The 26,561-nt window shown below is 38.3% G+C and overlaps 1 protein-coding gene across 4 annotated transcripts in view; it reads right to left on the reverse strand.

Moving 5' to 3' along the window:
• The window catches only part of IQCK (IQ motif containing K), a 1,183,927-nt gene that overhangs the window by 654,203 nt on the left and 503,163 nt on the right, over positions 1–26,561 (reverse strand). For all 4 annotated transcript variants that reach the window (XM_044089750.1, XM_044089749.1, XM_044089752.1 and 1 more), the window contains exon 5: positions 2,983–3,035. In XM_044089750.1, coding sequence (XP_043945685.1) covers positions 2,983–3,035 — 53 coding nt within the window. The remainder of the gene's footprint in view (positions 1–2,982; positions 3,036–26,561) is intronic.

Here is a 26,561-nt window from a genome sequence, read left to right on the forward strand (position 1 = left end):
AGAGTAGAGCACTCATCCAGATGGACCATCTTCAGGGTCAGTCCAGGAAAAACAGAGTACTAAGTAGCATTATATACAGCAGTAATGTACAATAACCAAGGGAAATACAAATACAACAGCCAACATGAAAACAATCATAATAAAATACTTGGTCTATCTAATGAAGAAATTATGGAGTTAATTTTGAACATTATGCAACAGGTTCATATAAACACATTTACAATTATATGTAAACAGCTTTTTATAGATTACTTGAGGCTTTGGTGTCATATTAGGATGGTAAGGTAGTAGATAGCTGATAGGTATAGCAGGGAGAGAAGCACAGTAGCACAGAGGTAGTTGAGTGAATCAGGTGAAGAAGTGGTGGAGAATGGGATGGACTGGGGAGTGAAGGACAGTGAAGGATGATGAAGGCAGGAGAGAATTAGGGGGCTATTTTCCCCCTTCCACTCTGCTTCATTCTGCTTGGCTATCCCAGTGACCCTATCCATTTCTGGGTCGACCTGCTCCTCCTTCCTTCCCAGACTTCTTTGAATAAGCTGAGGCTGCTGTGGATCTTAAAGACATCCTGGGGATTGGTGCCATCTACTGCTTCTGCTTGCGGGGGGAGCAGGTTTTTATGTCCTACCCTTATTGATCCACGCCCCACCCCTGTATTCACTGGCACATCGGAAGGCTACTCTATTCTGTGGACCATGCTTCCACTCAAAGACAATTTCCAACAAATGCCCCCCCGGATGGGCATGTCCATCCCTGCCTCCCAGTGCCTCAGATGCCAAAGCCACTTATTGAACCCAAGATACCTGGGCCTTAGTTAGGGCTTTATTTCTCTATGCCACATCACTGGCAGTTAGGAGGCTACTGTTGAGATATATGCCTTAGTGAGAAGTTTAGTAATTAAAGCATAGTAAGACAGCAGAACATTTTGGAGTCAAATACTGTCTTGCGTGGAGAAGCATTTGCATGCATGTTCTTAAGCAGAGACATTTTTTGAGCTTATGTTTGAATTCAGGGAAGGTGGTGATATCTCTTAGGTTTGTGGGAGAGATTCTCATAACTGATGTGCCATTACTGAGAAGATGTGGTCAGTGGAGTGGAGTTTTGTAAGTAGGGTGAAAAAGGAGATGAAGAAATATGATATAATGTAGGATGTGATTCTTTTTGAGTGTCTACTGGAGAATTAGAAGAATGTAACCTGGTATACAAATATGTGGATTAGGCAACCTAGGAACCATCTGTACCTTTCGTTTACTGGAAGCCATTTTGCCTTTATTTGGACTAAGCTATGGTGTTCTCTTTAGGAAAGTAAGGGTGGAGAAATCTATAGTTTTGATAGGATGGGTTAGAGTGTTTTTTCTTTGATTCTTTTGTGATAACAGAAAGGTCATATTTAAGCTGTGATAGTAAAACCCCTTTAGCAATGGCCAGTCTACTTTAATTTGAGAGGAAGTGCAATATTTTGCGGCCCAGTAATCCCTTTAGATTTAGTACTGGTAATATGAAATTAAAAGTTTAGATACTGGTCCAAACAAATGCCAGAGAATTTGGAGTATACTGTAGTTTCTAGAGATTCACTGAAGTTATTGTTTATGGTCCGGCTGTGGAGAGTTTTTGTTTTGTGTCAAAGATAATTTTTTTTGGTGGTGCTCAGTATGAGATTACTCTGTGACAGTCATGGTGATAGTGTATTTAGGTTTCTTTCTAGTTGCTTCTTGATAGTGAGAAGTTGGGCCTATAGATCACTATACCATCTGTGTACATATGGCCAAGGATTTGAGGTGGTAAAGAGTTAATGAGTAGTGAGAACAGCAGAAGAGAAAGAAATGATCCTTGAAGTATTCCATTCCACAGAAGGGAGTACAGATAGGAGGAGTAGTCTATTTGAATTCTAAAATATCTTTCTGTGAAGAAATAGTGAAAAGAAGGAATGCAGTGTGGGCTTATGCCTGAACTGTGAAGTGAATTAAAAAACAGTGAATGGTCTACTATGTCAAAGGCTAGGTTGAGGTTTATGAAGACTGCTCAAGTAACATGCCTTAGTCCATGTTACATGAGTATAAACCCACAATGCTAATTTTTCTATGGTTATCACTTATTGAAACCACAGAAAAACATCTTTCAAAATATACTTTGTATAAACACTGTTTTTGCATAACTACAGATGCCATATCTCAGACATAAATAGCTGTTGGCTGTGAGTCTATATTATAACCTCGAACGGGCAGTATATTGAATACAACTCCGTTGACACATAAACGCCGAACTACAAATTCAGCGAACCACCAAACCATCGAAAATGTAAACATCAAACGCATCACGTCATCAAAAGCGCCATTCAGGTAAGTGAAACCCAACGAAGTAAAATTACATTTAACACACTTTTTGCAGGGGGGCAAGCCCCCCTGCACCCCCCCCCCCACTTAAATATACCAACTCCGGGACCACACTACAGTGGGGAAAAGGATATATTTCCTCATTCCCACAATCACGCTGCTGGACAACAAACACGTTCCATGTCAGTTTCAATGGTTTGCTGGTTTGCTGAATTTGTAGTTCGGCATTCATGTGTCGATGGAGATGTATTCGATATACTGCCCATTCAAGGTGATAATATAGACCTGTTTGCTGTATGTGTATGAGTGTTCATGCTACTCAGTAGCTACTTTACTCAAACAGGCTTCAGACTTCAGCAATCAAAGAACTTAAGAAAGCAGATCATATTAACCAAATTTCAATTCTGTGGATTATTGCAGCATTTTACCAATAATACACATCTCTTCAAAAAAAAAAAAGTCAACAGTTTATTGTTAAAATACAGAATTGTTCATGACTGAAGCAGCTGAGTCCCAAGATAAGCATATTTGGTATATAACTTCTAGACAACCCATTCTTTGCACATTGACTACATAAAATATGGTTACAATTAACTTATAGTTTTCCATTTAAGTTTTTCATTTTCTACTATCTAAAATATTCACTTACTTGTATAACCATTCTGTCAGGTAATCGCAGGCATTGAATATTGTTTGCTTCCTCTAAAATAAGAAAATTGGATATTTATTAGTTTAACACAAAAAAAGGAAAATGCAGCCACCCTTTTCATATTCCCACTTAATTTCTCTATTTTAAACTGTACAATATAACTAATAAGTATAGTCATTCCCTTTGTGGGGGAGTTTTGTTTGTTTGTTTTGACTAATTCAATGCTATAGTCAATGATGCATTAAAACAGATAAATACAGTTATGGCAACAGATAAGATCTCTACTACAGTCAGTTGGCCACAACCCTTGTCCCACTTACAAAACAAACACACACAAGTTCAGTTGTACCATCTTTACTATTCTCGTGTTATAATAAATGTAAATAGCCGGCCTATGAAGACACCACTGCACTCATTAAACTCATTTAGGAAATGGGATGGTTATGGAGAATACTAAATGTTCCACAATGTTTATCCAAAACAGTGGTGACATGGTCATTGTGGCTTTAATTTTTCTTTTCAAGTTAGTGCATGAGGAGACATAGTTGACTGTTGGTCAGTAATATTTTTTTTAATGTGCAGTCCAGGGTTATGTTGTTTAGACAGAAAGGTAAATGGGTAGATAGATAGCCAGACAGGACAGGTAGGTGGATAGATTAGGTAGACAGACAGAAATAAAGAAAGAGATATACATTCCATTTGTAAGGGGGGAGTCTGCTCTCCTTAACCACTCATTCTCCTAGCAATGTTTTAAAGACAGAGAGTGCAGTGCAGTATTATTACAAATGGAATAAAAAAAGAATGAGTTTCAACTGCTCAGTAGCTAGCATTGTGTTTAGGGGAAATGAGATGTTAAACTGAAGTCCCATCTGTCTGAGTGGGTGGTAGCTCGAGTGGATGTAAAAGATCCCACAACACTCTTAAAAGAGTAGGGAAGCTTTATATTGCATCTTAATTCAGTAGTTAAACATCATACATTTACAAATTATATATTTCATATTTTTCAGTTTTTTTTCCTTTTTTAACATAATATAGTTTTCTTACATTTTAACATCCAACAAATGAACATCTTTCTCTCTTCTTGCAGTTTACCATTACCATCCCTTTCTCCACAACCATAATCCTATTCTTCTTAACACAACTATACAATCTCATAATTTGTTATACAATAATTCCAGAGACCTACATTGCCATAATTCCTTATTATCTCCATTAAAATCCAGTCCATTACTTTATCTTTACATATTTACATCTTTGTAACATTACTGTACTCCCTGTATAACATGTCCATGTTAATTTCCTGAAAACGATATACATATTCTTCCTGAAAATTTTCCCAAAGCATTTTCATCCTCCTACAATCTATGAAAGCATGCTCCATTGTTTCTCCTTTAACACAAAATTGTATCTCACTTGCCGCATTTAAAGACAATTTGCCCAACATTAGCCAACATAGAAAATCACTTATTTATTTTTAAACTTTTTTTTTCTGCCACTCTTTTATAAACATCTTTTTTTCTCATTATTAAATGTTCCTAAAGTTAAAAACAATAAAATGTCTCCATTACTGTTTCATGCCAACATTTTTTCATCCCTTGAACCTGTATTTTCAATCTCCATAACCGCATTTTAATCAAATATCTGTCCATTTCTTTTCTTAAAATACCTTGTTTCTTTCTTCCTATCTCAATACTTAATCACTGTTACTCATACTTTTTCCAAAAAATTTCTCCTAAAATACTATTTTTCTCTTTTTCCATCTTTATCAGACTCAAAAACAGACATATAAATCCCAAAAGAAAACACTGGATTGATTAGTCCCTACTTTCCACTTTTCTATTACAATATAATACCCCTATCTTGACTGAGTAAAGTTTTAAATCCCATACAACCCCAAATCCTTTCCACACTAATTCTTTTTTTTTTACAGGCCTGAAAAGCATATACTCTCCACATAACTCAGATTCCCTAATACAGACGTATGAATCATATACATATTTTTTATAGATGTTAACAGTTTTCCACATCACAATACTGCTTCTTTCTCTAAAATCTCTTTCCACTGCTTCAGTCCCACTTTCTGCTGCCCAGACCACACACCCACACACTTATTTCTTGTTTAATGATGGATATCCCCTTTATTTTTCTCACCCCAGACCCTTGATTTTCTCTTTATGTAAGTTTAACCCAACCTTCAATCATATGTTTTCCAACTCCCAAAGAATTTCCTTCGTCCATCCTTTATTGTTAATTAATAGTGGTATCTATGTAATTCACCTCATCTATGCAGAAACGGTGTGTAAATTTGAGGAAATGGGTAGTCTTGTACAGGCAGTTTTAAAAAATCAGCTATAGTGTCTTGGGGTCCATTCCACAGGATGAAAATACCACTCATATACCCCAAATAAAGCTTACAATGAGAACAGAAACTAGTAATTAAATATATTTCCTTTACTAGTTCAATATAACCAAAAAGAGGTGAACATAAGAGTTGAATTACTTGGACACAACTACTACTACGGTGGAAAGCAGTTTTGTTTCTAACATATACACAAAGCCAACTTTAAGTAATGCATATTTCATTTTAGAAGCTTCCACCCACTTATACATAAAAAAATTTAGTCAAGGGACAGTTCATTAGGTTAGCATGCATGGTGTCCTAGAATGACACTTTTGTAATTGAAAGAAGAAAATTCAAAGGGATATTTAGTGATAGGGATACCCGAAAAATTGTGCTTGATATTAGTTGACAAATGGCACAAATATGACTGAATAAATTTAATCTCTTACTAGGCGCTGGTCTGAATAAACAGATACCAAAAACCAACAGTAAAGAGGGAAATCTTTAAACATCCTTAGTCTTAACAGTATAATTTAAGCTCATGTATTATGAAAAGTTATCATTAAGATAACTGGAACATTTTTAAGACTAGTGAAACAATTCTTAACATGACACAGTACAAGAACAAAATGATTGACTTCAACAATTCGCTAAGCTTCTGGTGTCATTCTAAGGGGATCCAGTATCTGTCTGCCTGGGATGACATGATCGACAGACCACGATGTTTTGCCAGAGATGGTCTGCACCTGTCGCCCTTGGGATTCCGGATACTGGCTAAGGCTCTTGCCACCCCTATAGTGCCTTTTTAGGCAAGGATCAAATGACAAATTCACCACTGTAACAGGAACAAGCAAGCAAAATCTAAGGGTAATGCTACTCAATGCTAGAAGTCTAAACCTCAAAATGCACTCACTCGAGGCACTCCTTAAAATGGAGAACATCAATATCTGTGCAGTGACAGAGACCTGGTTCAAGGCACCAGAGAGCACCCCTGATTTACCAGGCTATAATTCATACCACACCTATCGGCCACCTAACCTGGACCAAAACACTAAAGGCGGAGGTGTGTCCATATTCATTAAGGATATCCACATTTCCAGGCTAGTCCTTCAGCATAATGCATCTGAGATTATCCAAGTGCAACTAACTCTGGACAAGACCGCAATCCAAATTGTAGCTTGCTACAGATCCCCCACCATACCCCAGCATTCCCACTCCTCATTTCTTGATACACTGGAAAATATTAGGATACAACCTAACACCCAAATAATGGGTGATTTCAACTACCCCACCATTAACTGGGACAACTCATGTATCAACTCTTTTGCTCAACGTTTTCTGGAATTCATAAATTCCAATGCCTTGGATCAATTTATCCACACCCCCACCAGGGGCAGCAATATCCTAGACCTGGTCATTACCAACATTGGCAACCAGTGTTCCACACCAGAGGTCAGTTCCTTGCTGGTCAGATACGACCACAAGCTAATCACCCTAGACATCCACATACCGCCCCCACCTCCCATTAGGGAAACCACCATAAAAAAATTCTCCAAAACCAGCTTCACACTTCTTAACACAGAAGTGGCAAACTTCACGACACCCATGCAGACGGACAATAGAGGTACGACTGCTAAATCCTACACAAATGCACTTTATAAGCACTTACACGAGTGCATGGATCATGAAATCCCTAACAGAACCAAGATGCTATCCTCCAAAAAAAGGAAGCCAATCTGGTGGTCCCCTGCCATAAACAAACTCTACAACAGAAGAAAGAAACTGTTGCAAAAAAAAAAGTAAAATCCCATGATTGGAGTTACTCCCTGGTCAGCCGCAATAAGAAGCTGAGATCCCTCATAAAATCCTCCAAAGCAAGTTATGAAAACAAAATCGCCATCGATTCTGAAGACAACCACAAAAAATTCTATAGCTATGTCAAGAATTTCAATGACAACACTCAGATCTGCTCTGAGTTACAGCACAATGGCACTAAATATACAGAACCAACTGATATTGCCAACATCCTGGCAGATAGGTTCAGTACTAACTTTACCCCCCTCTCACCCCCTAAAGGGCCCATCTCTATACCGGAAGAATGCAAAGTTCCTGTAATCATGGCTGCACAGGTAAAAAACAAACTCTCCAAAACCAAGAACACAGCATCCATGGGACCTGATAACATCCCAGACTGCGTTCTACATGAACTACAGAATGAACTGGCACCCCACCTAAATACCATGTTCAATCATAGCCTTACCTCAGGCTTTGTGTCCATTGAATGGCACACAGCAATGGTAATCCCACTCCACAAAGGGGGAGCGACCACGGACCCTGGGAACTACCGCCCCATTAGCCTGATGAGCCTGGTCTGCAAGGCTATGGAATGTATCATCATGGAATTTATAAACAATAACATTGGTAATCTCCAAACTCTGGACCCCACCCAGTTCGGGTTTGTAAAAGGCAGATCATGTCTCCTTTCCTGATAGACTTCTTTGAAGCGCTCACCAAAGCTGTAGATGAGGGTAAGGTGGTTCACGCAGCCTGTCAAGATCTAGCCAAGGCTTTTGACACCATCCCCTGCTCTGGAATTATAGATAAACTCACTAAACTAGGTATAAATCCCTATGTCACAAGATGGATTGCCAACTGGCTCACTTTAAGAACCCACACTGTGAAAGTAGCAGACTCCAAATCCGATTTCAGACCAGTGACAAGTGGAGTATCACAGGGTTCAGTCCTGGGTCCTCTCCTGTTTGTTATCTACTTCTCTGAAATACAGGCTAACACAGAAGGTCTTTGGCTAATGAAGTTCACAGATGACTGCCAACTAGGAGCCATAATCGAAACTCCTAATGATGTGGACATCCTACAAAAGGGCCTCACTGAGGCAGATGCCTGGTGTCAAAGCCATGGCCTCAAGCTCAATGCCAGAAAGTGCATTGTCATCCCTTTTGGTAAATACTCTGTACCCCTGAAGTACCACATAGGCGGTAGTCTACTTAACACCGAAATGTGATAAGAGACCTTGGGACACAGGTGGACAGTAGTCTCCCCTATGATAATCACATTGCCACAGTAGTCAGGAAATCCTTCTACATGACACACCTCATCACAAAAGGTTTCTCATCCAGGAAAAAAGAGGTCATTGTTCCCCTCTACTCCTTAGACCCATTATAGAATACAGTGCCCCTTTTCATATGTACCTCACAAGACCTCTACAACAACTGGAAAGGCCGCAGAAATACCTCACAAAGAGGATTACTTGCCTCAAACAGATGACCTATGCAAACCATCACAAAAAACTCCAGCTTTACTCCATCGCATATTGCCAACTCTGAGGTGATCTCTGCCTAACATACAAAGCTATGTCAAACCCAGAGCTGTTGGACATGCTCCACTTAAAGAAATCCCAATCCCTCCGAGCTACACACTCTAGGGACCTAAACCTTGTCACAACAATAAACAGAACATGCTGGAGGGATAGATTCCTGTCCCAGAGACTTCCCATACTCTGGAACAAACTATCTATCTATATCAAACAAAGCTCCTCATTAGCACTCTTCAAGAAAAATCTTGATGATTGGATGGAAGATAGGAACTTTACCCCGGGGATCACTTCTGTGGCTCTGCTCGACAGGGGCACAGGAAAATAATTTTCTTGGGTGGCGAAAGCCAGGGTACCTTTTGGGCTAGGCTTATATAGCCCTAGGGCCAATAGCCTAGTAACTACCTATGAACCTATGGTAGGAGATCACCCTCATTTTGCATAAAAAAACAGATGTTAATTGTAATCCCATTTTGTGATGTGGTTGATGGCAGGAGACAAAATCTCCTAATATTAAAGGCACTCCTAAATGTGGTGGTTGGAAACAATGCTCCAATATTTTGCGGGGGACAATTCCAAATTAAAAATTCATTAGGCAGAACTGCCACATGGCAAAAAGGAAACTGCAGTAGCTCAAGGTTGGGGGTGGATATAATGATTAAGGTGATTGCCTCACACACAAGTGGTACAGGGTTTGAGTGTGATCAAGGGGAAATTGGCTGGGCTTAAAATGGTCCACAAGAGCAGCTACCTGGTATTTACCTATGAACCTGTACTGCCAAATGTTTAGTCTGTCCATGTTTTTACATCAGAAAGACGGAAAGAACCTCAAGATAAGATTTATATATATATATATATATATATATATATATATATATATATATATATATATATAAGCACATCTATGATATAGTAATATACAGAAATAATGCTGTTTTCAAACTTTTAAGAAATTTAACATTGTTATTTTGGAAAAGGTTATACCTAACCCCAAGGAGAGCTGCATGGGGAAATAAAATGGAATATAAAGAACTATTATGGCAGTTTTGATTGAATGCTACCATCTCCCACAGCTTAAACGTCTATGTTTTAATAGAGCCACTTCCCAAATTACATACAGCCAAACTCTGAAGTACTAGCACTTACTATTCTACTATATATATATATATATATATATATATATATATATATATATATATATATATATTCACACATTACATCAAATTCATATTTGATTATTCTGTATATAATAAATATTTTAATACTTATGATATATTTTAAATGAAATATTTTTATACATGATGTCATTTATTATTATCTTTAGTGACCAAAATGATTGTGCACATGAAAAGCTTCCTCTATGAGTATATGTAAGTGAATGTACAGAGGATCAGAATCCCTGAACTGCAGTTGCCAAAAGAAAAAAAATGCCAAAAATCACTTTTTAAGTGTTTTTTTTTTTCAGGAGGCAAGCCCTCCTGCACCCTCCACTTTTTTTTGGAGGGGAGGGCCTGATCTGATCAACTTGAAGAAGGTGGACATTCCCCCAAAAAGGGTATCACTGCCAGCACAACTCGCCAACAGAAATTTTCTATGTTGGAACTATGATTGCTGACAGGTTGAACCTTGGGCAACTGAAACTCGAGTATTCATTCTTCATCCACCAGTAGGATAATGACATTTAAAATGTTTTATGTTATTTATTAAGAATGTCACATATTGTGATACTATTGAGCTGTGATTCTTACTTTCTGCCTTTAAGGACACCATGATGTAATTCAATAAGTTATTTAAGCGTGCAATGTATGTGAGATTTTTTAGTTCTAATGAAGTCCTGAATTAATTTTACAACAGGATGAAAGTGCTTAACTGATTTTTTTTCTTGATTTTTTTTAATAAATACTTTATAAGTATCTATTTACAGACACACACATATATATATATATATATATATATATATATATATATATATATATATAAATAATGTATTATAAGTGCATTGCATATTATTGAGGTATAATTCTAACTATTCTGTGTGATTGGGGACAGGGACTCCTTTTGTGCACTGGTTTATGTTTATATATAAGCTTTTGTCAGTAAAAATCAAAATCTTAGATTTTAGTAACCAAGAGAGACACAACTCCTATAAGTTTCACTTAAAAGGAAACAATTTTTGATTTTAATTGAACAACAAAAATGAATCAGTCTGTCCTTCAGTCTTCCTCACCCTGTATTATGGCAACATGTTAAGCAATAAATTCCTTTTCTAAAAGAGTAATTCATTTTTCTGTTTTGCCCTGATCTGAGACCTACCAGGATTTTCTGTGTGCAGTATTCATAGTCTGGTTAGGAATAAAAAAAAAAAAAACAGGAACAATTCCAAGAGCACTTAACTGATCTTCAAATGCATCAAATGCCTTTTTTTTTGTTTGAGCCACAAAGGATACGTCAAGAACATTACCTTTTATTCAAGAACCAACAAACATGTTATTCTCCTTGTAAATGACAACAGTCTATACCTCAATTCCATTGGCTACAGCCTTATGATCACTGCACATGGAATGCTGCAATGCCCCTCAGACAATTACTTATACAATAGTTCATTAAAAAAAAAAAAAAAAAACTAATTTTATATCTATTAGTTTTAAGTGTATTAGTCTTTCAGCTCATGATGGCGAATTAACTGCCAGTAGGAATGTGCTGCATTTTTGCACTATATTGAGACATTAAGATTTAAGTTTGTAGGATACTTGTGCATCAGTAACTGTTTGTTCATGAGCACTAATTTCCTTTCCTTCTACTCTAGCCCCTGGCTTGAAAAGTTAATTGTCTTTCTTTTTCTCTTCATTTGGCATATAGCTGTTCCCATGTTGTTCTTAGACAAAGCAAGAACAATCTGCCTTTAAACAATCTGGGTATGTCATGATTTATGTGATGTAATGAGACAAATCGCACCCCTAGCTGCATAGGTTTGTCTCTTTTTAATTTCTCCAAGTCTTTTCAGTTTCTAATACCATGGCGGGAATAGACCCCATTCCTAAGTCAAAGTCCAATTAAAGTTCATGAAATTAGTATTGTTTCAGTCTTTGATGTCAGCCAAAACTGCTCTTCAGAGCACCCGCAATGTCCCCAGTAATGACTCCTTCTGCAATTCATATGGAGTTACACGGATTGGTAACATATCTAAATACGATTGTAGATTCTTTTTTAAGACCCGTTGCTCCTTCTACTATTGGAACTGTCTGGGTATCTTTCTTCCAGATTGCTCTCATTTTTGCCTGCAGATCTTGATATTTTATGACTTTGTGTCTCTCTCTGTATGCAAGACATAATAGTTACTGGGTGTGGCGATTTCAGTGATCAGTGCTACTCTTGTCTTCTTTTCTTGAACCACTATATCCGGTTTTCTCACATCTATCTTTTGAACTGTTGTTAATGGGTGGTCCCATGTGATATAAACTTCATAATTTTCTATGATGCTTTGTGGATCATGTTTCCAGTGTTTTTCAGCCACTTCAATACCATAATGTTTGCACAATCCCCAGTGCAACAATCTTGCCACATTATTATACTTTTCAGTATACAGTCCTTCTGCCATTAGTATGTCGCAACCTGCAACAAGGTGTGCAAGCGTTTCCAATTCGATTTTACAAAACCTACATTTGTCTGTTTCTCTCACATGTTCAATGGACTTTGTAAACCAACGTGTATGTAGCCCACTATCTTGGGCTGCCAATATTAACCTTTCATCTCTTGGTTTAAATTCGCCTCTCCTTAACCATTCCTGCATTCATTCCTGATCAACATGAGGTTCTTCCAGAACTTTTCTATACTTGCAACTATATTTATGCTTTTTCCACATTTCTTGCCTTCTCATCTGGTCCTTATCTCTGTGTTACATCTTGCATGATGCAGTAGAGATTTTTAGATAATTGTTTGATAAGCATACACTTTCTTGATAAGTAAAACTATTTAAGGGTGTCCCCCAAGATTTAATCTGTCCCACAATCTAATCAAGTACAACACGATTAGAATGTTACATGCTGAATAGAGTCACCTCTAATGCAGTGTTCACTGCCATAAACAGCTGTTGATGTTTTAGGAATTAAGGTTCTATTATCAGTTATGCCAGATTCAATGTGACATACAAAATGTTCCTATAGCTTATATGTTTTGTTTCTAATGCATAAATTTACGTCAGTGATCTAGTTGGTCAGACGCTTGATCACTACAAAATGCAGTAGTGTACCAACTACCATCTATTCTTCTTAATGAAATGTAAATTTTTTGTATATCTGTTGGTTTTATTATTTGTGTATTTAGCTACACTGCTGCACTGTTGTATTATAGCAATAACCGATGACATTGGTGTGGTATATTGAAGATTTACTCATGGTTGGTGTGGTTTAATCATGAAGGCGAAACCTGAGTGATTAAATAAAGCCATCCGTGGGTAAATCTTCAATATACCACACCACGGAGTCAGTTATTGATAATATACAATAACATTATTTAAGTAAAAAATACTTACTTTTCTTAAATAATGTCTTTGTATACTGCCGCCGTGGTGCCCTTCCATGTTTGTCTGGTATCCTTGGGCTTTTCTGATGTACTGTGCATGCGTATGGGACTTGCGTGCTCATGCTTACGCAGTACATCAGTGCTGTGCAAAGGAAGCAATAGAGAAAGGAAGATCTTAGTTGCTTTTTTTTTTTTTATTTAAAAGAAAAAAGAAAGCAGGAGACTTTTAACATTTCTATGAGCCGGGACAGAGAAAATAAAAGGATAATCAGGTCCACTACTTTAGTTTTGCAGAACACACCTGATTATCCTCTTATTTTTCTCTGCACCATCTCTCTCATTCATTTGAGGTCTTTGGTTTTGTAAATTTATTAAAAAAAAAAAAAAAGAAAAGTAAAAATGTTATGAGATATACTAATAGAAAAATGTCCGGGTGACCTGACCTTTTTCCATTGGTATTTTCCCGGATTTACAACAGGCATGCTGATTGGGCTGACCAGTCAGCATGCTCCTTTCTGAATATTACTGGCCAGTCATTGTATAATTGTAGTTTACACACACTGCACCTCCCTGTTTGCATTTCTGTGTAATCTATGGTCCTTGTATTGAGCATGTGTAAAGTGATGGATTATTGCTCCTGCTGACGAATAATTTTCTCGTCTTCATGCCTCTGTCATACTTTGACATGTAACAAACCCCACCCAAACAATGATATACAACAGTAATACCTAACTCTGACACTTCCCTTAAAGAAAAAGTCATATTTACCACCATGCAGTAACACTTAAAAAAGAAAACTTTATTTTGAGAAATTCCACCAAACCTCCTCTGTAAATTACAAATACTGTTTAGTAACCAAATTGCAAAACTTCAAATCCACAAATCCAGTCACATAATAAATTAAACTACCCACCCCCCAAAGTTCAATATCACAGCCTCAGTCCCACTTCTCCCACAGCATACTTACTTTTATGTCCAAGCAAAAACTGCTTACTGCCACCTTTAAAATACATACAGGTAAACTTAACACAGTCACAAATAACTCTAAAATAAACCTGATTCAAAATAATATACAGTTAAAATATAACACACAGCATACCAGACATAACAAATACTAAGCAACTAAAACACACATTTATTTCTGTACCGCTTAAACTGTACTTTATATTCTTTTCTAACCACATTCCCCAATCTTACACACACACACACACACACACACACACACACACACACACACACACATGCACACATATGGGTTAACTGAAATACACAATAGCCCCTATCATAACAAAACAACATCTATCATAACACCAACATTTAAACTTCTATTTCCTGTCAATACTCCACAAGAAAAGAAAACAAATTCTGACAATGCTTCCAGCACCCCCCCCCCAAAACAGCCTACAAAACAACTATCTTAAAAACACCACTCAAAGTTAGATTTATTGCAATCATACTACTATTATCTAGAGATATTTATAGCAACCTAGGACCCCTTAGTACAATAAACTACTATTCAGACAGTCAATACAAGTCTTCCTTCACTCATCACAAACAGCTACATTAGAATACTTAGTGGCAGAATCAGGAATCAATAATAAACTTAATCAAATAAACAATGGGTGACACAAAACAACATATCGATATATATATATATATATATATATATATATATATATATACATACACTTACATCAAAACCCAGCTAAAGCCCCACACACTACATTGCAAAACTATTTTACAGCCTATGACACTATACAGCTAAAGAGCCTAGGCTCTCACATTGGTGGTGGCTGTATGTTACTAACCAATTCCTTCATTAGCATTGTCATGTCATTCTCGTTAGATGAATTTGTCTCAAACTGGCTTCTAGCTGACCTCAGAATTGCTAGAAATATCATCCTTACTTTAGTAAAAGTTTATTATCTTCCTTGGTATCACAATCAGATTTCACAAACTTATCAAAACAATATTACATCACTCTCAAGAGACAAATAACATATACTTATCTCATTAGATGAATGCTGCGGTAGTGTTGTCACCTCACAGTTAGATGTTGCCCATTCGATTCTCAGAGTGTCTTCTGTGTGGCAACATGCCGTGAATGGGCGTTCCTTCATTGGAGGTTGTGCGTTAGGCTCGGCAAGCCAGTACGTAAAAATCTACTGCCAATCATTAGCGGATGGGAGTTCCGCTGTGGCGACCCCTAAGTGGGAAAAGCCGAAAGACACAAACAAATTAGATGAAACTATCAGCTCTCTAAGACATGCTTGATATGACTAAAATTAATTACTCTCAGATTCAGTCAATTAATCATAGAACCAGTTTGACCAAACACTGCAATCAATTACAATGTACTACTTTAAGTACAGACTAGCTGACACAGATAATGTATTTCACCCCCTAACTTAGTGACCACTGTACCACACCATTTAGTTGCATTTATTTATTTACTTTATTTAAGTTATTTATTTTTGAATGCATGTGTGTTTTGAATATGGTAGAGCACTGATCAAACTGGATCATTTTCAAGCCTGGGGTCTACAATCATATGAAATAAAGATACAAGGGAATATAAGAAGTTGGTTACACAGCAATTTATATTCAGAAACATAATATAATCAATGATACAAAAGCAGTTGTAGGACTAATCAGTACAAGGTTAGCGATATGTTACTATTTATAATATTAATAACAAGCTACAAATACTTATTTGCTGGTTTCTGGTTTAAAAGCCCACGTTTGCACTTGTTTCTCACTTTTCCTGTAACTAGATAACAGATTTGCTGTATCCAGGACTGTTTGTAAGCTTCTGAGCGGTTGCAAAGTCTGCTCTTCAGTTTTTCCCTTAGATCTGCTAGTTCTCTCCTCTCCTGCACTTTTACTAGCTTATTAGTCTAGCACTTTACCAGACTTATTGTAGCAATTATTGTAGCACACAAAAGTGCTACCAGCACTAAACGTTATACAAGGAAACCGCTCCAGTTGTTGTTGTTGTTTCTTTCGGCTTTTCCCAGTTAGGGGTCGCCACAGCGGAACTCCGGTCTGCTAATGATTGGTAGTTGATTTTTACGTGCCAAGTTACCAGCCCTGACGCACAACCTTCAACAAAGGTACGCCCATTCACACGTCTCCACGCAGAAGACGCTCTAGCTGAGAATTGAACCAGACAGCATCTGACTATCAGGAGGAAACAGCTCCAGTACTTATTATTAATGCCCACCCCTCCAGGCATGTCTAAAGGTCAGTTCCTTGTGCTTTCCCCTATTAACCCGGTAAACTTGGGCATCCTGAAGCAATGTAGCAACTGTCTCATGTACACTGACAACCCTGTCCTCTTACCTCCCAACACTCAAACTTGTGACAGATGCACTTATATATCCAAATTGGAAGGCACACACTCTCCAGCCAAGACCGGAATTGCTGGAGAAGGCCAACACTTGCACCACACCACATGGAACACATAGCCCTCCAGAACACACACCAGCACTGCCTTCACATAAAAACACAAACCATACACCCACCTTAGCAGAGGCTCTCAATAAAAATTTACCTAAATAGCTCAGACCTCCAAGGCAGAAATGCACTTAACCACCAAAACACAACACTAATCATGAGTCACATAACTCTCCTAAACAGTGTGCCACTCAACCAACGCCCCTAAGGCAAAACAGCATGCCCATCACACTAGTTACAGGTGACTCGATAGTGAGACACACTGATGTCCCACTCACTAGGCTGAATAAGGAGAAAGTAAGTCAGCTGCCTGTCAGGAGCCAGGATCCACCACATAATGTAAGCACTCAGGTCCCTCGACAACAGGTACAAATATGACTCTGTGATTGTACATGTGGGTGTGAATGACCTGAGATGTACCTCCCTGGACTACATGAAAAGAGACATGGAGGAGCTCTCGGATTATGTAGCCCAGTATGACTCTAGCCCTGAGCAGCATCCAACCATCACCCAGAATGATACCACAGTACAAGCAGAAAATGATTGATTTCAACAATTGGCTAAGTTTATGGTGTCATTTTAAGGGGATCCAGTATCTGTCTGCCTGGGATGACATGATTGACAGACCTTGATGCTTTACCAGAGATGGCCTGCATCTGTCATCCCTGGGCTTCCAGATACTGGCCAAGGCTTTTTCCACCCCTATAGTGCCTTTTTTAGACAGTGTTCCAAAGACCAAATTATCACCATAACAGCTACAAACAAATGTAATCTGAGGATCATGCTGCTCAACACTAGAAGTATAAATCTCAAACTGCACTCGCTTGAAGCACTCCTTAAAATGGAGAACATCGACATTTGTGCTGTAAGAGAAACCTGGTTCAAGGCAGCATAAAGCACCCCTGCACTACCAGGCTATAACTCATTCTGCACCTTTCAGCCCCAGAACTTGGACCAAAGCTCCAAATGTGGTGGTGTTTCCATATTCATAAAGGATACACACATCTCCAGATCGGTAGCCCAACATAACACATCTGAGATACTTGAGGTGCAACTAACATTGGGTAAGACAGTATTTCAGGTCATAGCCTGCTATAGGTCCCCAACCATGTCCCAAGACTCACACTCCACGTTCCTAAGCACCCTGAAGAATATTAGGGTCCAACCTAACACTCTCATAGTGAGCAACTTCAACTACCCCTCCATTAACTGGGAAAACTACTCATGTACCAATACACTTGCCCAACGTTTTCTGGAATTCATTAATTCCAATGCCCTGGACCAGCTCGTTCTTACCCCCACTAGAGGTAGCAACATCCTTGACCTGGTCATTACTAACATGGGCAACCATTGCTCTACACCAATAGTCAACTCCTCCCTGGTTAGATCCGACCAAAAACTAATCCACTTGGAAATCCACATCCCTTCCACCCCCTACCCCCCACAAAGGTAACCATCATGAAAAACTTCTCCAAAGCTAACTTTGGACTCCTAAAAACAGAGGTGGCTAACTTCACGGCACCCATACAAATGGAAAATAGTTGCATGACCGTCGAATCATACACCAATGCACTGTACGAACACGTACACAAATGCATGGATCTCGCCATACCCAACAGAACCAAGATGCTCTCCTCAAAAAAGGAAGCCAATCTGGTGGTCCCTGCCATAAACAAACTCTACAACAGAAGGAGGAAACTGATGCGGAATAAGGTGAAGTCCCAAGACTGGAAAAACTCCCTTATCAGTCTCAACAAATAGTTGAGATCCCTTATCAAATCCTCTAAAGCTAGCTATGAAAACAGAATTGCAGCAGATAGTAAAGACAACCACAAGGCCTTCTGTTGTTATGTAAAGAATCTCCACAGCAATATCTAGATTTTGCTCTGAGCTACTGCACAATGGTACCTCTGATACTGAGCCAACAGATATTGCCAATATAATGGCCGGCAAATTCAGTGCCAACTTTGCCCCTCACCCCCAAAGGACCAATCACAATACCAATAGATTGCCAGGCACCCTGCATTACTGCTGCACAGGTTAAAACAGCACTGTCCAAGGCCAAGAATACAGTTTCTGACAATATCCCTGGCTCTGTTCTACATGATCTACAGACTGGCACCTCACCTGTGTGCCCTGTTCAATCATAGCCTCACCTCAGGCTTCATCCCTACCGAATGGCGCAATGCTACAGTCATCCCTATCCACAAAGGAGGAGCGACTACAGACCCTGGGAACTATCGCCCCATTCGCCTGACGAGTCTGATATGCAAAGCTATGGAATGCATCATGGACCTAATAAACAAGGATATAGGGAATCTCCAAACACTGGAACCCACACAGTTTGGTTTTGTGAAGGTTAGATCATGCCTGCTCAACTTGGTTGACTTCTTTGAGTCAGTCACCAGAGCTGTGGATGAAGGCAAGGTGGTTTCTTACAGCCAAGGCCTTTTATACCTTTCCTCATTCAGGAATCATAGAAAAACTCACTAAGCTAAGCATCAACCCCTATATCACTAGGTTTGCAAACTGGCACACAGACAGAACCCACAGTGTGAAAGTAGCTGACTCCAAGTCAGACTGACGACCAGTCACGAGTGGAGTCCCACAGGGTTCGGTCCTGGGTCCTCTCCTGTTTGGTATCTAAAGGGACTCTGGCTGACAAAGTTCACAGGTGATTGCAAGTTAGGAGCTCCCCAAGTGATGCTGACATCCTACACAAAGGCCTCACTGAGACCAACGACTGGTGTCAGAAACATGGCCTTAAGCTCAATGCCAAAAAATGTATCATTATCCCCCTTGGGAAAAACCCGATTCCCATGAAGTACCACATCGATGGTAGTCCACTGAACACAGAAAGCATTATAAGAGATCTGGGAACATATGCCACTGTGGTCAGGAAGGCCTTCTATGTGGCACATCTCATTACTAAAAGTTTTGCATCCAGGAAGAAAAAGGTAATTCTCTCCCTCTATTCTTCCCTCATTAGGCCTCATTAGGCCCCATTCGGCATGTACCTCATTAGACACCTGCAACTCAAAAAAACTCCAACTATTCTCTGTCTCATATTGCCTTCTTAGAGGCCATCTCTGCTTGACTTACAAAGCCATGTCTGTCCCAGCTCTGTTAGATAAATGCTACATCTAAAGAAATCCCAATCCCTCCACACCACATGCTCCAGAGACCTCAACCTCATTACCACAATCAACAGAACATGCTGGAGAGACAGGTTCATAACCCAGAGACTGCCCATGCTATGGAATAGACTTCCCATACATGTCAAGCAGAGCACCTCACTTGCCCTCTTCAAGAGAAATCTTTATGAGTGGATAGGAAGTTCACCCCGGGGATCACTTCAGTGGCTCTACTCAACAGAGGTACTGGGAACTAAGGTTGAGTGGCACGATGCCAGGGTAATCCTATGGGCTAGGCTTGTAAAGGCTCCATGCCATTAGCCTAGTACACAACTATGAACCTATGAACCTAAAATGATTTAAACCTTCTCCCATCCTCAACACCATTCATAATACATAACATATAAAAAAGCACAGCTAACATATAAAATGCAACACATTTCAAACCATCTAAGTAACCTGCTGCTTTACTGTATCAAAAATTTCAAAGAAGTTGCCACTTTCTTGATCTTGTAAGCATTCAAAACCAGTATTATCCTATCACTTTAAGATTACAAAAAGCAAGATATCTTCCACGGAAGATGCCTGACCTTCTTCATCTACTCAATCAAGGAGTCTTAGTCTGGAAAAGCTGAAAAATGGCAGTCTCATACAAGCCATTCTAACTACCTAACACTATGCAATGAAGCTAAAAAGGCAATTAGGCACAAAAAAAACGTTAATCTAAGTCATTTACAATCTTCAACTTTCTCAAACCCCATATGATTCAGGAAAGAATTAATCAAGTATCTGTTTGCTCCAAATCTACTAACATTTAACTAATGCAGTGTGAAATTTTTGAGTCTGAGCTGCTAATAACATTCCCACAGAATTCACCAGTTTCCCAAGTTGCTGCTGATCTAGTAAGTCTCCTATTCTCCCCAATATGAACCTTATCTCAAGAAAATATCCCAAAGGAATTAAAAGAAGCAACAAAGTCCACATAAGAGTACTTAGGAAGCATGAATGAACATATAGCAATGGTTTTAAAACAATTATATTTTGAAAATAACCCAGAGCAACCAAATTGCTATCTCACTGTTTAAAGCAAAAAAAATTGAAAGGAAGATAAATAAAATCAGGAGTTATGAGAATGGCAGAGTAGAAATCGACCTAGAAAAAGTTATGAATCTAGTAGTAAACTACTACAGTACAGTAAGAAACAAGAAACAGAAGCTGAAGAGTAATATATTACAAATGACAGTATATATGAGACTGCTACAAATTCTTATTAAAAAAATAGAAAGGATATTAACTTTGAAAATAAAGAAAAATGAAACTAAATAAGCAATAAGAAACCAGAATACTGGAAGAACTCCTAGAAGTGATAATATTCCAATAAAAGTATAGAAGAAAAGAAAGCATAGGCCAATACTTGCTAGAAAAGTTACTTATGATCTATGGATTTACTTAATGATTGCAAGTTATAGAAAGTCAAAGGTGAGCACTAATTGCCTGACAAGACACTAGTTTATCAGTATTATGTAAACTAATTTATAAAATGGTTTATGAGCATTCATTGTTGAAATAACAAGTGCACCATACATGGATATTACACAGAATGTGAAAATGAAAATGTAATATGCAACAAAATGTTGCTTAAACAAAGAAAAAAAATATTCCAAAAAGACAAACACTTCCTAATTAACTTCTTACCAATATTTTGGTAACCAGGTTCAGATAGTCTCTCTTTCCCTGGTTACTTAAACTACACAACAAGTCAATATCAAAACACATTTGCAATGTATTTGGCAAAATTGTCTGGCAGTTGGCCTTCATGATTAAGGAGCTGTTAACAAGCTTTATCCTGTGGTCCAATGGTGAAAGGTTTGATTTATTCATGCTTCATTGCCTGTTTGCCTCTCAGCAAGTCACTTAACCAGATTCCTCTCCTAGGCTGGGTCTAAAAAAGGTCCTTGGAGTTCAGTGCTCTACCTCAGAAAACAAAAAACATAAATAAAAATAAAATAAATACAAATATTTAACATTTCCCTCACACAAGAAACTTTTCCAGAGAGACGGGAAAAAAGCATTTGTCAATCCCATATCAAACACACTACGCATTCTAAAGTTACAGGTGACTACCCCATCTCTCTCTACCTCATTTAGGCAAATTACTTAAAAAATGTATGCAACCAACTATATGGCTATTTTTGTGATTATAACATACTTCCACAACTTCAGCATGGAATCACAGAACAAAGAAGTACCCTTCAACATTATTGCCCTTACAGATACCATATTCACCAACAAAAGTAAAGGGAATTTAACAGGTACCCTGTTTGTAGACTTTACCCAAGCCTTCAACTCAGTCAACTATAAACCATTTCTTAACAGCATGGCATACTCTCACTTTCTTATCTCGAACCTAGTTTTAGGGTGCCTGGCTAAAGCACATATGTGAGAATATGCAATGTATAAATTATCACCACCATCTCTTTCCCAGTTTTATGCTTGGATTTGCATTTTTAATGCAATACTTTCCCCTAAATCTTTATGTCCCCTGCATGTGCTCACCAGACATAATCCAAAGCGTCTGTAGTCACTAACTGAGTAGGCTCCGAGTTCCTAAAGTAAAGTCCTGCATTACCATCTGCTGTTTCTACCACATAAAGTACTTCTACATGTAGGGGATAAGTGGAATTTACTCCCAGATATTTTTGAGGTATCACCAACATTTTCACATGCAGAGCCTCATCAAGTATACCAACAGGACTGCTGATTAAGGGGACCATTAGGATTAAAGCTGATACGCAATAGTGTACCTCAAAGATTTCAGGAAGACCCTGACACTTGGCTATCTCTTCTAGGAAATCCAAGAGAAAAACTGATGCAAGAAGATGGTACATTCTTGATGTATGGGCACCCAACCTGTCCTGATATCAAAAACTGTTCCCAGGAAAATCATGGATAAAGTTGATGTCAGGTGTGACTTCTGTACACTAAGTGAAATTAATACCCAGTATGAAATTATATCGTTAATAACCTGTGTGTTTGAGTGTTTTTGTTTTAGGAATAATGTTAAATCAATGTGGATTTACACTCTTAACAACTGCAAGTTATTGAAACTCAAAGGCAAGTACTGACTGTCATTTGCATTCTTAATAACTGCAAGTTATTGAAAGTCAAAGGCAAGCACTAATTGTCTGACAAGGGAATAGTTTATTAGTCAGAGAAAAAGAAAGAGATAGAGGGGGCGGTATAAGCCAGGAACCTTTTGAGCTTTACTTCTTCTGAAACAGATTACTATAAGCAATAATTTGCATAGAAATATACATGGATCTCCTTTGCCAGGATGTGGGTAAGCATCTGATAAAGGCTCATGTATCACAGACAACCCAAGTATCAGACAGGTAAACTAGTAGTGAAAGGCCCTTACATAAATTTAAAGAAAAACCACTTGTCTTGGAAGATGGGGATGTAAAAGCTGGTATTCTTCATATTCAAGATGATGGCATCTATGAGTACTATGAGTATTAAGTGAGGAAAGGGATGCAGTATGTGCATTTAAACTTCATGATCCATATGAAATTGTTTGGGCTAGATGGTTCAAAGAAGGGTTTTCCAGGAGCTATCCTTCTTTCATACCAAGAATTGTCTTGAGATACCTTATTTTAATCTAGTGACCCTTGTTACGGCCCTAAGATTAGGAGTTGTTCCAAAACAGAGAAGGGTAGATTAATATGACTTTGTGGTGGTGGGAGGGGGAGCAAGGAAGGGATAGAAGTCTGTGAACTCAATTTGGTAACATGTTGAAGTAGTCTCTCTTACTCAAAGGCCTTGAAATTCATCCAGACCAGCTCTGTGTGAAAGAGAATGTTTTTTTCTTGCTAAGGATATCAGTGGAAGAGGAGGGAAAAGAGGGGGCAGGGCTTTGTAGTCAAATGGCTGGAGATATCTTTTGCATTGCCCTGCCACATGTCACAGCCGCTCACATCCCAAAGCACGCCTTCTTCTTCTTCTCAAATGTTCTTGCTTCACCCTTGAATGCTTTTGGCAGAAGTGCCACTGGTTAGTGTCTCTCAGGATGGCTGTGTGAAAATGCAGCTTCACTGAAAGGAAAGTTTTGTCCTCTTCTGTCTTTGTAAAGACAACATACAAGGAAGGGTCAAATACCAGATCTTTGTCTAAAGATGCACAGAGCAACTGGCCCTTAACTTACTCAGGGATGGTCTTATTTCTGACCCAAACATACCTTTGAATATTTGTACTTATAGGTATCTCTTGGCAAATGTTTACAACATAATACCCCCATATGGTTTCTTATTTCCCTATTTTTAAAGTAGATTGGTTCAGTTTAGATAGCCTGTCTCTTAAGGCTTCATCCTGAATATTTTTGCTCATATCATCTATCTGTATGAGAATGTCCCCATCGTACCAAATCCTATGGTTTTCTAAGCTAATGGCCTAAATTCCAAGGGTAGAAGAAGCATAAATCGGTTTACCAATTTAATCCATCCCTGTGGTGGTGCTGCGGTAGTGTTGTCACCTCACAGTAAGACGCTGTTCGGTTCGATTCTCAGCTAGAACGTCTTCTGTGTGGAGACATGCGTGAATGGGCGTACCTTCGTTGGAGGTTATGCGTCAGAGCTGGCAACTTGGTACGTAAAAATCTACTGCCAATCATTAGTGGACCAGAGTTCCGCTGTGGCGACCCCTAACCGGGAAAAGCCGAAAGACACAAACAAACAAACAAACACTGCTTATTCCATTATTAAGGACAATATTGATTCCAGGTGCCTGCTGTCTCTGTTATTAAGGATAGTGCTGATTCCATGTACCAGCTTAGATCCCCTGGCCACATTCATCAAAGCAGAGGAAATATTTATTGACTGATTTATTGACTAATTGATTGCATTTGTTTACTAGGAAAGTCTGGGCAAAATCCCTTATCAGGGGAGGCCCAAGGAGAAAAACTCCAGTAACAGTGACATATGAACATTTAGAACAAGATAATAAAGCAAAAACAATATCTATGTAACCATAATAATATATTTTTTTGAAAAACAAGATGATGAACATAACAAATAAAATTACATGAACACACTATATGCTATATACAGGGGAAAATTACCAAATACCTACCTCAGAAGGTTAAAAAGTAGCTATTCAGAAGTCTAAAAAAAATGAAAGCAAAAATGCTTTCAGGTGCAAGGTTACAATAAAGAAAAAGATGAAATTAAAGGACTAATTAGAACATATTTTTTACAAAATATAAATGATTATATTGCATAAGTAAAAGCTTAAGGCATTTAGATGTTAAGTTGTTGTCAAGTATGATATAAAAATGAATTGTCATTGTATATAAAAAGGTAAATAAGTAATAGAAAACTGGTAGACAGCTGAATTAAAAGATCATAGGAAGAGTAACTGTAGTATAGTACAGTGGTGTGGAGGCCAGGTTTGCCTCTTGTGAGATATAAATTAAATTACAAATTAGTATTTGACAGTTATACATTTAATATGGTAATCTAATTAACCAGTTGTTAGAGAGCAGTAGATTTTTGTAGGTGTAACTATAGAAGAGATTAATTGTTCTGAATGTTCAGTGAGCTGTGGCATTAGGGGAATTATGTTCCAAATCTTTGTGACATGGTCAAGGGAGTCTCCAACTGTGTTATGAGATATTTTTGATAGAGCAGGAGTTTGTCTTTATAGTGTAGAGCTTTGTAAGTTGAATAAATATTTTTGCACAAGGTTTAGTAAAGACAGGCATTTGTCTGGATGATAAATGATATGTTTTATTTGTAGCTGAGAGTAATTAAGTTAGTTTAAAAGTTCCATCCAGTTTAGAACTCTTGTTACATAGATTTTATACAGATACTTGTATTGGTCAAGTATCCTATAAAATGGTCTATTTTCTTTGAAATACATCACTAAAAGTTTGGCTCCAGTGAGACAGTTTCTAAGATGTGCTCAAAGGCTCTGATAATTGGCAGAATAGCCATGAGCCAGGAATCTTATACTCAAATGCTCTAGCAGGTACCGCTACTGGGAGGCAGGCAGCTTTTTCAGCCCCCTCAGAAAACAAGGTTATTGGTATCGCTGATGGTGGCATCCTCTGGTGGAGATACTAAATAAATTGTGTTATTGTTGTCTTTTTCTTAGCATGAGAGGAAAGTTACTGGTCTGATCTGGTCAGATCCTCCTCTTTCTCCAAGGTGGATGCCTTTCTTCTGAAGGTCACCTTTTCTTTTCTTTATACTTCTTCGGATGGGCCACATATGAGATAAAGGTTAAGAAAAAGTAGAGGAAGGGGACACCTTCTTTTATTCAAAACATCCTGTGTTGTGAAAAGCAACTGTGAAGTAGATGTCTGAGGGTCATGCATCCCTGTCAGTAGAAGCTCATAAGGGTCACAAAGTAGGAAGATTCTGCAGGGGTAAGGGTTTTACAGTTACATATGAGGAAACACTATGGTTTGAATAAATGAAGCCTCCCACAGATGCCTGAGAAATGGCATATAGCTGTGGTAAAGGTGAATTGAGACCTACTTGTTTCTGATGGTAGAAGTCCAGTATCTGCTTCCAAAGGGGTTTAAACAGGTAAGAAATGAGCAAATATGGGTACTGAGACACAAGACTGGTATGGATAAAGTGGCACATCTCCTGGGCTGATATCCTCAGACTTTTGCTAGGCTGACAGGGTCTCTAAAACCACACAGGCATTAATGGAAATGCTAATATAAAATGTGTTTTGAAATTAAGATCTGTTTGACAACTTTGTAAAATGCATTATTACATGTAAATAGGTTTGT

This window comes from Protopterus annectens, chromosome 12.part0 (genome assembly GCF_019279795.1).
Source record: "Protopterus annectens isolate FY-2018-M chromosome 12.part0, PAN1.0, whole genome shotgun sequence".
NCBI classification, from domain to species: domain Eukaryota; kingdom Metazoa; phylum Chordata; order Ceratodontiformes; family Protopteridae; genus Protopterus; species Protopterus annectens.